Below are 14,757 nucleotides of genomic sequence, written 5' to 3' on the forward strand. Positions count from 1 at the left end.
TATCCCGAAACACCCATTAGAGTGTATGCTCAAAGATATGGCACGTGTATGCATATGCGAATGTGTATAATATATATACACTTGAAATCAAATATGGAAGAAAATGGCAACAAATCAAAAGGAAAAGTTTGGAACGATTTCTGGGCAATTTATGGCCTTAATTTTGGGTAATCATTTATCAACTGCATAATTTTGCCATAAATTATATATGATGTATGGCTTTTTATTTAAAATTTTATTAAAATGAAAGTAACTTAAAAAGAGTTTGATTTCCAAATAGATTGTTTATCAGCAAAGCCATACTGAAAGCTTTACCTTTTAGCTTTTTTGACTATTCCACAAAATGTACTGTTTTCTTTTTTAAACACTTTCTTTTAGTTATAAAGTTAGTCAAGTTTTTCATTTTTTGAGTGTAGTTAAGTCGCCTATTTAATTGCTTTCTGGGTTTTTCTGGTGCGGATCTCTGACGTTGAAAACAATGTGTCATATGCAACGCAGAAACAAGCCGTTGACGGCTCACAAAATCGTTGAATTTATCAGGCTTACCGTACACGGCAGTGGACAAGGGCAGAAATGTGATGAATGAAGCCCCGGTTTGCTAATGGAGAAAATAAAATAAATTAGTTGTGGTTCATTCGGCACCCCTTGAACTATGCCCCGACGTACTTATCTCATTAATTGTCCTGGTCCTTGGGGGCGAAATTCTTAGCTATGCCTCCTCGCCTACTGTCCGGAAGGATGCCACGCGCAAGATGCTTCGACATTTTCCAGCACGATGGCGTTATTAATTTCCTCAATAGAGGAGGCCAACGGGAATGGCACAACGGCTTCATACATTTTTGCGCATGGCTCGATTATTGAAAAATTCTTTAGCCATCACACCGAGAATGGCGAACTGACAACACGGCCGTGGAAAAAAACAGCACCAACAGCAGCGGCAGCAGCAGCAGTAGTAGAAGCGAGAAAAACAGGACCCTCTCGACAACTCGAAGGACCTGCAGGCTGCACTCGCTGTCGTCGCATGCCATTCAAGCCGGAGAACAGTTGGAAAAACATGAAATCATGAAATCATGTCATCAAGAAGCGGCTTATGTAGATGGTGGAAATAAAAGGGGAAATTATGGCAGAGGTTCAACGATTTTAAAAACAAGACAAGGCTTCGGCAAACAGGATAAGGTTTCATTCTTCACCTTTTAAAGTGACAATATGTTAATAAATTTAATTTGAGTTCAATAAGTTTGATCTTTTATATTAAAAGGTTATACGTGATATATATTTTTCGTTAATGATCTTTTAACCTGCCACGAACTTTTTAACAAACTTTGTACAACAAACTTCTGCCTTTAATTATGTGGTTATAAAATAATTTCCAAATAAAACATAAACAACGTCTGGCGCATTTAACAAAGGCCAACTTTCGTTGGATAAACATTTGTGATTTGTTTTATGGTGTGACACATTAGCGAAATTGCGCTAAATAATTTTCGGGCTATAAATTTAATGATGCATTAAGCAAGAAGTTCTTAAGGCGTCGCATCCTGCGGAGTCTTCTCACATTCGCGCATCCTGGTGGGCGTCGTTTTCTCGAACATCTCCCAGCCACCATTCATTTGCAATCATTTGGCGGGTCGTGACTTCAGTTTTTTTTTTGCCAAACCGGAAGTTCCCGGCCGCTTGCCAACTTCCGTTGAGGCTGCGACGCGTCGTTGGGAATTTTAACATTTCAACTTGGCACATTTGGCGAATTATTCAAATTCTTGTCATTGCAGCAAAAGGAGAAAACGGCAACAACAACAACAACAACAAAAAAAGTCAAAAGAAGACCTCCAAAGAGAATGAAATGAACGAAATAAACTAAAAGGCAAAGAAAAAAGAAAGAGTCTCGTTTCTCGACTGGAATCTCATGGAATTGGCAAGGATTTATGTCAGTCTGTGTGTGTGTGTGTTTGTGTGTGTGCGTACATATAAATGTTACGTAAGGAGGCCTTCTTTCGTTAGCTAGGCAGCCAAGTTAAGAGCGCAAATAAAATGTTTGCTCACATTTTTGTAATTTTGGAAAAATTGCTCGTTTATTGCCGGGGCATGTTTTGTTCCCTGGATTCCCGTTTAAATACAAAGCAGGGAATTCAGAATTATTTTGAATTTCTTTACAGTAGAAAAAGGGAGTGAAGGTAGGGCAAAGGACTACAAGTGTCGCATTGTTTTATGTTTTGTCTAGAGTCTCAGTGTGTGTGTGTGTGTGCGTTTGTCCTTTATTCAAGGCGCCTTTGCCTCGCTCTGAATAATTAATATTGCGCATACGACGTGTTGCCGCCAACTGACAGTCAGCACATCCCTGGCCAACGGATGCCTCCTCACTTTATTATGCTAATCAGCGCTCTGTGACTCTGTGCATATGCAAATTGCAATATCTGCCAACGAACTCCAAACTCAAAACTCTAAGTCATTAGCCAGCAAGGAAATTCTAGAGCGTTCTTACGTTACTTGCGAGTGGTTTCTTGTCTAAAGCTAAACATAAATTATGATTACTTAACGCCACATAAATCAAACTGATGTAAGGCGAAGTCCCACGATTTACGATAACAATAATAATAACAACAACTGCGACCAAGTCAGCTAATTTGTCAAGTGATGAAGAGCTTTAGCGATGCGGAATTTTGGTACTAAATCGGTGGAACAACATTAACAACGAGGTAAAGCAAGTTATTTGTCAAATATACAGATTGGCGTGTGCTTTGGAAATTCAACAGAAATTAAATTGATGGTGGCTAGGGAGCCATGAAAATTACCTGTTCGAATTTGGATTTTAAATTTATATTGGCTTAGGCTAAGGCAAATTTTGAGTATTAAATATCTATTTATTTGCCTGCAGTCTGAAAGCAGAGAAAATATGTCAGGATAAACTTGTTTTTCAAAGGTTTAAGATTCATGAAATCAAATTATGGCTTATGATTGCATGTCTCGCATAAGGTTCTTTTGAATAAACTTCTTAAATAATCTAGTTAATCCGATAAAGGCTATTGTCCTTTGCCAAGACTAGAATTATTTGCTCCAATGCCCCATTATGCTTAAGTCCAGATACTGTTGAATAGTCAATAAGATTATTGCTATTTTGCAACAATTAAACCCGAGATATAACAGCTGCTTATTGGAACTCTGGGGGAAAATATCTGTTCATTGGCCATCAGCAGGAAACCCATTTTAAAGCGAAAGCTGCAGGACTCCTGTTGCTTGGCAGGATGTGGTGCCGTTGCCTCTACGACCGGACACAGTTCTCCGGACTTGGCTGCGGTTCAAGAAACTCACAAGTGACACTTGCTCGAAAGATAAATGCGAACGTAACTTTTGCCATCAAATGTTGCCAATCTACGGTGGAGCTGAACTCCGTCCGTCGTTCCAATGCAATTTGGTAGAGTTACCTTCGTCCATTCAACACTCGAGCGAGGGTCCTTAGACCCAACCCGGACTTCCACATTACTGTCCCTCAACTCCCGGCTCATCATTGGCATCGTGTGCACACAGCGCCAAAGTGCAAGTCCAACTCACAGGCCGAGGAAGTCACATTTACTTACTGATTTATGGTCGCTTCCGTGCTCCGGGTTTTATCTGTTGAGTTTTTGGCGTAATCATTTCAAGTCAAAATGTTTTCAAAAGGCGACGGCACCCGGCCGGTTTGGCCCACTCACTCAGCAGGAGCTGGACTCCAATCCGGCAATGGCTCGTTGATAAATGACAGCAAGTTTATCTCCACATTTGCCCATAAATTCAGCACTACAAAACGGCAGTCCTTCGATACGAGGTGGCTCCCTCGGTTAGTTCCGGCCTTTTAAATTATGTTTAGTGCGAAAGGATTGCAGTTAGCATATTCAGACCTAAAGGAGCGTGGAGTTGAACCGGACAGGAAACGCCTCATATGTCAGCTTTGTTGGCGAAAATTGTTGAAGAATTTATGGACAGAGGAATTTTCAAGTGAATACCTTAGGATGTGTGAACTCAGCCCTGAGGCGATGTTAAAACGAAATATTAATAAATAGCTCGAGCTAAAAAGAGTTTTTCTTTAGTTACCCTTGTTTTTTTTTTCTAGGGTCAAACAACATATTTGCTTTGGCACTCAGTTATTATTCTGAGATATATAAGGAAAACATCCATTGATAGAAGACAGAGAGAGAGAGAGTCCCAGCTCCGGGCTAAACAATGTCCGCATCGAGCTGAAAAATTGCATTTGCATTTGCTAAATAATTTACCACACATACTGGCCTCGGGGCAGCTGTAAATTGAAGACAAATGGACCCAAACTGACCGACCCCACTCCGTTGCTTTTCAAGAATATTATTTTCATAGAGTTGTTTTTATGGCCGAGACTCGGCCCTATGGCATTTGCAAAGTTTCAGTGCCAGATGAAAGGCCAGTGGGCAAATGTTTAAAAACAAACACAAGACCGTTAAACTAATGACCAAAACCCTATGGTTGGGTTGCGTTTTCCGCCTGCTAAACGCGTTGACGTGCTGTTAATTAATATTAAACTCATTTCCACATTCTGGCATTGAAATGCCAGAAGCAATCGCCGGACAGGAGATTCCGCCTCCCTTGATTCCGGTCGCGTTTCATTGAATGTGTGTATGTGTGTAATTATTTCAGGGCTGTCCTGCTCCCATCTACTATTTCGAACTGTCCAAAATTCACTAAGCCCATTAGGAGGCGTCCTACACATACGTGTCCTGGATTACTTAATGAGAAAGCCGTAAATTTCGGACGGAGTCGCATTTTGGTGCGTCACATAATTCAGGCAAATTGTGTTTGCCATTTAAATTTAAGCGAGTTAAGTACACTGGTGATCCTGTTTGCATGTTGATTTCACACATTACGCATACGCCGTGTCAGCCAGCGTGTCCTTACCTTAATTACAATTGATGCTGATTGCCAGGCAGATCACGCAGCCACTGCGCCAAACTAATTAAAATGTTTATCAACTTTGTAATTGTCACACCCTAATTGCGGCAGCACGTGATTGTGGGTTTGCGGCCAAAACAAACAAATCTTGACATTCAAATTGGAAACGAAAGTTCTTTGTTCTTGCGGATAAACGATTTATTCATTGACTTCTAGCAGTAGACTGATTAGTTCCATTGGCGACTTCTTGCATCTACTTGCATAGGCCGCCTCGCAGTCTCCTCCTTTTTTGCCATAGTGCTCCGATGTGTGGTACTCCCGATCCGAACTTTGTCCCAATTCGTCCACAGAACTCGAGGGCGTGAGAACTATATCCATGAGTTCACCCAACAATCCACTTTCATGGTTCAGCGGCAGTGCAGCGTGCTCACAAATTAGTCGCAGAAGACAACTTCTTCCTGGCAAACCAATGTTCTCAATGACCATCTCAATGCCTCGGTATATAATCCAGCGGTATACTGCCCCATACGGCGACTCCTTCTCCCTTCCAGTAATAGCCTGCGGCTTAAGGTAGACCCGAGTAATCTCTGTAGAGTTGGTCGGCAGATAGTACTCCGCCTTGAGCACATAACCTTCGGTTACTGATTCATAGTGAAGGTTCTCCACGGGTATACCAATGCCACCGATGAACTGCACACGCGTTGGACTTGTCGGTGGAAAGATCAGCGATCTGCTCAAGCGTTTTAGGTGACCCCCGCCGGAGCACAAATGCAACCAGGTAAGGCACAAGAAAACCAGAAAGATCGTCACAGCTTCCAGTCTCATTTCGCTTCCGTTCAGCTCGAGAATTATTTGAGAACTGATCCATGCTTTTTCACACCCGAACTCACTCACTTTCTTCTGGCGGCGGCTTGTTTGCCTTGGCCAAAGATGCTTTTAAGGTTCGAATCCAGTGCAATTAGCACTTTGGTGGCAACTCACTGATCTAGTTAAACCAATTTCACTAACGACCATGAAACAGACCGGCGCCAAAGTGCAACCTAAAGAACATTTCACAGATCTACTAAGAACATATACAGAAAATTGAAATTAATTTATATATAAATTTATACGATTTAAAATTGGGTCAATTGGAAGATATTTTAAAAGTTTTTAATACTAAATAGCAGATAAAACACACTGGCATTCTCGGTGGCAGTGTAAATATTTACCCCATTCATACGACTTCGACTTACAATCTGCTTATAGTCGAAAGTAATCCAACTAGTTTAAGCAACCTCACATACAGTAAAGTAAAGTAACGTAAGTAAAGTGCACAATTGCATGAACTAAAGGGAAAAGGATTGCGAAATGCGTATGAGGATTGCCAAGGAATGTGCCAGCATTGGCATTAAGACAGTAAACGGAGTGGCGGGATGATTGGGTCTTTTGCCGGAATGCGGAGCGGAAGTTATGCCCTCAACGACTTGAGTAAGTTAAGTGAATTGCCGTTGCATCGGGCACTGCGGAGTAAAAGCAGCGGAAAATGCGGGATGAGCTCGAAAAAGGCGTAGCCCGGGATGAAGACGAAAAAATAAGTGAAGAAAAAGACAAAACAAAACAGATACCCAGGATGTGAATCCTCTTGGGTGGCGACACTGACCTGGACAGAAAAAACGAGAAAAAACTACGATATAGAGGGAGAGATTAGAGAAAAGCGAGAATCAGCACGAAATGTACAAGAATATTCCCACTCTGGGAAAAAAAAGTGAAAAAAAGGAAACGCATAAAAAGGAAAAACTAGTTGAATTCCTGATTCCATTCCTCTTCTGTCTAGACTATGTATTGTGTTCAGAGCTATTTATTAAACGGGCGATTAAATGATTTTGCTTCATAGATATCAAACATGGCAGAACATGGTTTCTTATCTATTTAAATAACCTTCAACCTGTGGGATTCATGGCAACATATTTTTCAAAATATTATTTAATGGACAAAAACATTAATGAAATATGTACGTAAATTTTGTGGCAACATAAAAAAGGAAGTAGTGCACTCTTGAAGACCACTTTTAAGTAGATTAAAAAACTACTTTAAGAGAAGTAATTTATCCATAGTTTTTTTTTAGCATTTCCATTCCCGAAACTGGAGCACCGCGAAGGCAATAAAAAGTTGGACAATACAATGCGGCAACGTGAAACTTGGTGGCAGAGCAAGAACCGCAACCGGAGGCCACGAAACTTTCACCTGCAGCACTTTATGTGCATCGTTACCTGCTGTAGTGTTGAACCTCGGGCTAACGAATATGCAAATTTCAAGTAAAAGTTGCCAATCGATTGGTATACAGCCCCCCCCCCCCCAAGGCGACTTGTTATCGATTCGAATGGCAAGCCAAATCAATTATGTTGACAGGCCAAATAACCATTTGCAGAGGTAAGCGCTTCTGGGCTGTGAAACTATTTAAATGGCAGAACGTTTAGGAGACGGGCGCACGTGTCGTATGGGTAATGAGCGCACCAAACAGAAATGCATTCATCACTAGCTGGAATGGGTGGTGGCTGGATGGTGGATTTAGCAAGTGTCGTCGTCACATCTTGACCTCGTCGAGCCTCGAAATTACCTCGTTAGTGCTGCAGGGTGCCGCAAATCCTTTGGCAACCTAAGATGAGGAGGAGAACTCGTCTGGTAAATGAATGTGTCTTACTTATGCTTATTTAGTTTCTGTCCCCAAAAGGATAAGGAGCAGCAGCCGGAGCCGGAGTACAAGCAGAAGCAAATGGAGACAGAGATAGAGATGGCTGTGGGTAATGAGTTAAATTATTATGCAAACGACGGCTCCATGTCTTGAGCTGGAAATGTGTGCTCCACATAAACAAAACACTCGAAATGTGTGCCGGGGACAAACACAGAGCTCCTGAAGCCAGTAGAAGCCAGGCGAAACAGCAGCTGCCTTCCGGGAGGCCGGGCGACATAAATGTATATGAGATTGGTAGCAGGGCAGGAAGCAGCACCACTCAATGCAAGTGGCATCATTTGGAGCTCTTCGTGAATCTCCAACATTCAACATTCAACATCCAACATCCACACCCACATCACATCCATTCCTTGCATCAATGCCAGCCATATTATTTATGGACTTTGCACACAATAATTGGCAAGCTTTCCGCTCCAAAGCGCAATGGTCAGCAATAGGACAGTTTCGCATTGGGATCGGAAATCAGAAATCGGAATGGTAAGGGAATTGGCCAACGGATGGGAATCAGAGTGAGAGTGGCATTGCTGGTTCGTTGACTCAAAGCCATTTGAATTGTTCAGTGTTTCGAGGCTATAAAAACCATCACTGAACAGGTGTATTTGGCAATCAGGTTGAATTGATGATTGTCGTGCAACAAAAGGAAATATTAAAAAAAAGGAAAAACAATATAAAATCGACCATTAGAATATCAGCTAATTGTGTTTAATATTTAATATGTTTATTCATAAATTTATATACTTAAATATGGAAACGTGTTTTGAATATCAAAAGAACTGTTAATTTGTTTTATTTTAACCAACTAAACAGACTATTAAATATAAGCCTTATCATATTTCAATAAATTTAAAATGATTTTTCAACTGATTTATGACTCAAATTTAAAGGGTAAACAGAACAGACGAGAACTCTACAGAGGGAGAGCACGACATTGACATTGATGAATTTGTAAATTCTTTGTTTCCTGATATCCTTGATCTTGACGTCGGACTTCACACATGCTTAACAACTTCAGAGCCAAAATCAATTTACAAGCCAAATATTTGGGACATAACAAGGCCCCAAACTGGCTCTAATTATGCATGGTCACCATGCGGGTCACTTGCCGAATTTAAATGCAAAGCTTGATGGGTCAAAAAGGTGTCCACGTGTCCGAATCTCTATATGGTTGTTTGCCATGCCCCAAATATGGGCAATGTATGCAAATGACCGGAACACAGCAAACATTCTAATCGGCAATTGTGTTTGTGTGTGTGTGTGTGTGCTTTTTGTTGATGTTGAGTTGTCTCTGCTTATCTTGCTGATTTTGCCTTGGGAACTTAAACTCTGTTGCCAAAGGATAGCCAAATCGATAGTAACCTGGACCATAAAATGGTTTACCGCAGAAATAGGCTTAAAGGGGTCTTTTAAGTTAAGCAACTTTGTCATTTTCGTGATAAATACAGAATAAAATAAATATTCCTTTGCCTTAATATATATTATTATACGGGTAAATGTACTTTAAATATTATAAGCCCAGAACCTAGAACCTAAGCTAAAATTCTCTGTGAAATCCATTTGGGATAACTTAAAATTTGTCCAAGGAAGGTATTTGCATTCCCTTACCTTATTGATTTTCATGTAAATTTAACAAACCCCTGGAGTTCGAATCTTCTGACTAACAAGGTTAAAGACTGCCGAAACTTAAATTAAAAGTTTCGGCACTGACCAAAGCTCTTTATTTAGTTAGAGTCCCAAGAACATGGGTGGCTTGAAGCCCTTTAAATGAGATCAAAATGAAACATCCAGCCGGGACACGCTGGCAACAACTGTATTCAAATATTTAATCCACCCAGGCAGACTGCATTCACAATAAACCCACCATTCACCCACCCACTCACTCACTCACTCACTCACCCACCATCGGTGGTACCCACATAAAGAACAGCTGTGTCCACCGTGCAGAATTTCATGACACACCGAATGAAAAACCGGGGAGGGAATGGTTGGATGGGGTTGGAAAATGGGGTTTAGGATGTCGACTCTCTGGCCTTTTCGTGTTTAATTGAGTTTGAAATAGGTGCCAGCTTCTCTGGCCTCCCAGTCGGTGGGCTCTGAAAATTGGCTTAGTTGTGAGTTGTGTCCCCACCACAACAGGAACACAGTATATATATATATATATATATGTATATTTTATATAAAACTCTTTAAGTTGGCATTTGTTTTTATTACCGATTTTATTTCAATTTTGATTTAATACCTCTGAGGAATTTTGTGGCGGCATAAACAATGATGAGTGAGCTGTAAAGTGGCTCCCTTTAGCTTTCTCAGCATTTCGCATTGGAATATCAAAATTTAATCCGTAATCGGCCCAAATCCTTTCCCATGTGGCCCGTCAGTAATTCCGTTTTATGTTTGCCCAGCAATCCTTTCGCCCAATTCATTTATTTCAATTGTTGCCGAAGCTTCCGCTGTTGCCGACAAAGGGCCGTAGTCAACTATACGCCGTAATAAGCACTTTTTATTCTGGGCGCATTGTGAGCGCGGCATTTTTATTGTTTCCGGAGGCGTTCAGATCGACAGTGGTTTTACTGTGGGTTAAGCCCATAGATTTGGTGAAAGAAAATATGGCAAGCGGATTTAAAGTGTCAATAAAAAGATTCCAAGGATATCGGTAGTGATTTGAATAGCAATCTTGCCATAGATATAGATTAATTTTCAATTACTACAGGTATATTAGAATGACTTTTCGTTTTCAATAACATTTAAAAAAAAGATTTAAGTTTAAATAAGTGAATTAATTTATTCACTTTATTGGTTAGATGATTTTGAAGATGATTGTTAATCGGCAAAGGGTATTTTTCATACCCATTGTTAAAACCACCAACTCCACCCACGGCTCAGCCTTTCCCAAATAGGCGTGGCTGATGGTGCGCGCGTATTTGCCGACTTTCAAAACTGAAGTCTGAAGTTTGCCAACATTCGTTTCATTTTATAACCCGAAACGAATAAAACAAAGCAAAGTTTCGAACTTTTTGTTTAGTCCTTGAATGACATCGTTGTCCCTCGACTTATTTTTATGTGCCATCTCCAGCCGATTGACGCTACGCCCCTGAAGGTAAGCAGGTGGTGCCCAAAATTTACTTACCAAGTACTTATTTGCCTATTTCAAAAGCCATTTGTATAAATGGCAACGGTTCGGGTACCCGGCCGACGAAGTCCCCCAAAGAAATGTAATAAAATAAGCCTCGACTTGGCAGCTGCATAAACAAATACCTGATAAAGATAGCTGGCGGTGGCAGCGGCGAAACCGGGAAGCGCTTTGTTGAGCCTGAATGCTTGAGGGCCGGGTACAAAAATCTCCGGTCCTCTCTGGACCGGGGCCACTCCAAAAAGTATTTGCATAAAATGTTGCAGCATTAGCAGGACCCGTTACACATTGGGACAATCAAGGGATTCCCCCGACCCACTTACGCGTGCTCCGGTATTTTTTATTAAATTTTATTATTATGTTTTGCATAATTTTCCTCTTTCTTTCTTTTTTATTTTTGTTGGCTGGCTAGAAATTAGGTGGGGTATGCATTGGCGGACACTACTGGCCAAAAACATCAACGAAAAACCCTTGGCATTTAGCCTGGCTGTTAAGATCTGGCCAAATACTTTTTGGCAAGCCACCGTAGTTCCTCAAGTGGAAGGCTTTGATTTAAGAAATCGTTTAATGTTCGCGCAAATTTTTAGCTCTTTAACAAATATAGAACTCCTTGAGCAGCAAAAACCTTAAACAGAAGCCAGCCGAAGGATATTTACAGCACCCCAGGGACTTTGGAAATCGGAGCCCAGAATAGAAAACCAGAAAAATAGCCGCCAAAGTTCACAGCGCGACCGCGCACACAAAACTCGAATGCGACAATTAATTTCAGTGAATTATGACCGCAGAGTGGAAAATGGCGCTAATGTGACGGCCTTTGCCAATTTGCTGTTTGCTCTCTGCAGTTTTTGGCCAGAACCGAAAAACACGAACAGCTGTCAGGGTATCCGTTTTTGTGTTGGTCGGTGGCTCTGTGTGACTTTGTGTCCGGCCAACTTTTCGCTGAAAGGGGAGGAGAGGGGGAGGTGCAGGAAAGGGCAACCGCAGACCGAAAAAGACAGTCGGTTGAGCTAGTCGAGGAGAATTCGGGGGATTCCCTGGCGTGTCGTTGGCAATATGACAGCTAGAAACCGAAACCAAATACTAAAACGTTGCGTATACGCGATACGCGAGTGCAGCGAACCTTTTGGAGACTGTCACAACCAACGCCAATCTGGGCTTAGGAACGGTGTGTCGATCTATGTTGCCATAATTCATAGCCAAACATTTCAGCGCCGTAGCTCACACCGTTCTTCAGCTATTGTTCGATGCACGTGCCCGGTCGCACAATGGATGAAAAGCTGGATAACGGGAAAAACCCATGGAAAAACGCAACAAAATGGCAGCCGGAATAGAGCAAAAACACGCGGAAGTCGCGAGCTTAGCACGCTGAAAATGCTCGTAAAGTACAATGAACCGCAGAAGCTGAAAGGCGAAAGGAGTAGTTTTGGTGTCTGCGATGCCAGGATGCCAGGATGTGGGTGAAGTTGAGTGGATTTTTGCGAAAGAAACGTCTGCGGGAAAAGCGAAAAGGTACTCGTTATAAAGAAGAAACTTAGAAATTTATCAGGAACATTTTTAAAGCTTCCTTTAAAAAATAAAATGTTTCATACATGATTAAAAAATGAAATGAAATGAAATAATAAATAATGTAGAAAATTAAAAAAGAAAAATAAAGTATAACCCCATACATTCTAAAAATCTGGTAAATTATATTAAAACTCCAAAGTTCTCTGCAAAATAAGTTTAATTCTCTGTCAAACGCTTTGAAGTAGGAAGAGTGAGTAAAGTAGTAATATGAGTAGCGGGTATCTTCTAGTCAGAACACTTCACATCAGCACTCTCACTGGCATTCCGGTTTTTCCGCTGCACTTGGCATCATTTATCGCCGGTGAGTGACACCACAAAAAGAGAGACAGCTAGTGGAGATGCGAAGATGGAAGTCCCGACTCCTGAATTTAATTCCTCCACTTAATTCGATGACAACAAAAGAAAATGCAGTGGAGCAGAGTTGCTTCTTAACGAATCACTAACTAACTAATTTTATGTTGTTTTCAGCGCAGAAGATCCTTACTTCATTGAAATTGCTCTCTCTGGCTGTTCCTCGGTGGCCCGGACCAGAAACAGTTTCCTGAGATCGCTTTGCGGGATGGTAAACATCGCTCATTTTTCGACCTTTGCAGATGGTGAACTCCCCCTTGTCAAAAAGCTTCCGTTTCATATGGAAAGTTTGGGTCGAATGTGATGGTTCATGTCGCACTGGATCGAAAACGTTTACGGATGAGCTGGTTGTTGCTTCGAGTCTTGCCTTCAGTACCTCTGAATCAATCCCCTTAGACCTCTTCGGATATGGAGTATTCGTACCTTTGACAGCTTGCAAGCCATATTCGCGATTAGCTAACAGCCTTTCATCCTGTTGAACACTATGCTTCTCGAAGCCAATTTTAAAGTGGAATACGCTCTTAGACTTCGCTTTCTCCTTGGTCAAAACTTTTTTTCCTGTGAAACTTAGGGTTTTCCTTTCCTGCGCAACTTCACTTTCTGTGAAATTCTCATATTCCTTCTTCATCGTGTGTTTGGTATATATTCATTTATAGTTCCAGTGTTTTTGCTTGTTATTTGTTTATGGTTGTTGCTTGTAGCTTGTATACGTTTTGTCTGATTAAATGAAGTTAAGTTTTTTCATAGGCCTACTTGCACATATAATTTGAATATGCTATCCTTACCTCTAATCAACTTCAATCAATCAACATTTTATTTTTGTTATCCTTATCAAAGAAAAATATCAATCAGCATAGACATGCAAAAATAAAACTGCATTTTTGCCAATCAGCGCAGAATCTATTGATTGAAAGCTAAAAAAAATGAAAAACATGAAGATCAGGATTATCATCAGCAATGCCAATCAATTCAATTCACTAAAACTTTCAATATTCAAATCCGCTTTGACCTAAAAATAAATGAAAATAAAATTTTGTAGATAATAAATGACTAATGGCTGACCCAATAGCCAAGTCAAAACGAAGTTAGTCTAATTATGTTGAAGTAAAGGCTAAAATGGGTCACAAAAAGTCGACAATCTTGAAAACTATAAACAAATCAGACTTCAGAAACTTTCTGCCACCCGCTTGCACCAAAACTTGATGGCGCCCGCAGTTTGAAAGTTTTCCATTCAATTCACTTAAGACTCTTTTCGCCTTTCGCGTTTGCATTTTGATGCGGCAACATTTCTCCCTTTTGCCCCCAAACCATTTTCAAACTAACTCGTACCTTGATGGCCCCGTTTGAAGTGAACTTATCCTGGCCATAGGAAAACTGGGCGAAAACCAGGCAAACCAACGACCAACGGAGTCGTTGCAGCTAATGGTGTTTATTGCATTTACTCCCCGGCTGCCACTTAAATCGGCGACACTGTGGGCGGGCTTGGTGGTTTACCAGGTGGTGGGTATGGGGCCTGGTCTTGGGTATATAGGTAAAAGGAGGGAGGAACAACACCTGCAGCTACGCAAATACCCCGCAGGCGGCAGACCAGCACAACGGACGATGTGGACGATGGACTATAGACTTCGGGCCCACAGCTCCAACCAGATGCCTTCTCCGCTCGTGTGGAAGAAAGTGCAAAGTAAATTCACAACACAAAGTCTACCTGGCGCCGCCTCTGTTGAACAGGTGGAACAGCCAGGAGGCGTGGCTGGTGGCAGGAGGCAGGATGAAGGACGAAGGCAGCCACAACTGCGGATGCAGCCAAAAGAGCAACTGCAACCTGCCGCCACAGCCACCCAAGCTGTTGTGGTACAGATTTGGCTGACGCAAAGTTTGATTAAATCACATGACAAGAAAGGAAGGTAGAGGAGGGTATAGCCAAGGGTTTGTGGGACATGGCTTCAAGTGGCTTGATACCAGTGCACCTGGAGAAAGGTTAATCAGAGCAAAATATGTCTAGTTAAATTTGAAAATATTTTTTAAATATGTTTTCTAAGTTCGTTGATAAAGTTTCAAATGTTATTCATGTTCAAAATAACTTGTTAAA

At 41.3% G+C, this 14,757-nt stretch overlaps 2 protein-coding genes across 2 annotated transcripts; both read right to left on the reverse strand.

The window, feature by feature from the left end:
• Positions 1 to 5,083: 5,083 nt before the first annotated feature.
• LOC108116312 lies at positions 5,084 to 5,721 on the reverse strand. The gene has a single exon (XM_017228102.2). It carries the CDS (start codon positions 5,713 to 5,715, stop codon positions 5,089 to 5,091), a length of 627 nt encoding a protein of 208 aa, XP_017083591.2. The 5' UTR covers positions 5,716 to 5,721; the 3' UTR covers positions 5,084 to 5,088.
• Positions 5,722 to 12,462: 6,741 nt separating this feature from the next.
• On the reverse strand, positions 12,463 to 13,360 carry LOC108116249. The gene has a single exon (XM_017228039.2). It carries the CDS (start codon positions 13,294 to 13,296, stop codon positions 12,757 to 12,759), a length of 540 nt encoding a protein of 179 aa, XP_017083528.2. The 5' UTR covers positions 13,297 to 13,360; the 3' UTR covers positions 12,463 to 12,756.
• Positions 13,361 to 14,757: the final 1,397 nt, after the last annotated feature.

This window comes from Drosophila eugracilis, unplaced genomic scaffold, assembly GCF_018153835.1.
Source record: "Drosophila eugracilis isolate 14026-0451.02 unplaced genomic scaffold, ASM1815383v1 contig_367, whole genome shotgun sequence".
NCBI lineage: Eukaryota > Metazoa > Arthropoda > Insecta > Diptera > Drosophilidae > Drosophila > Drosophila eugracilis.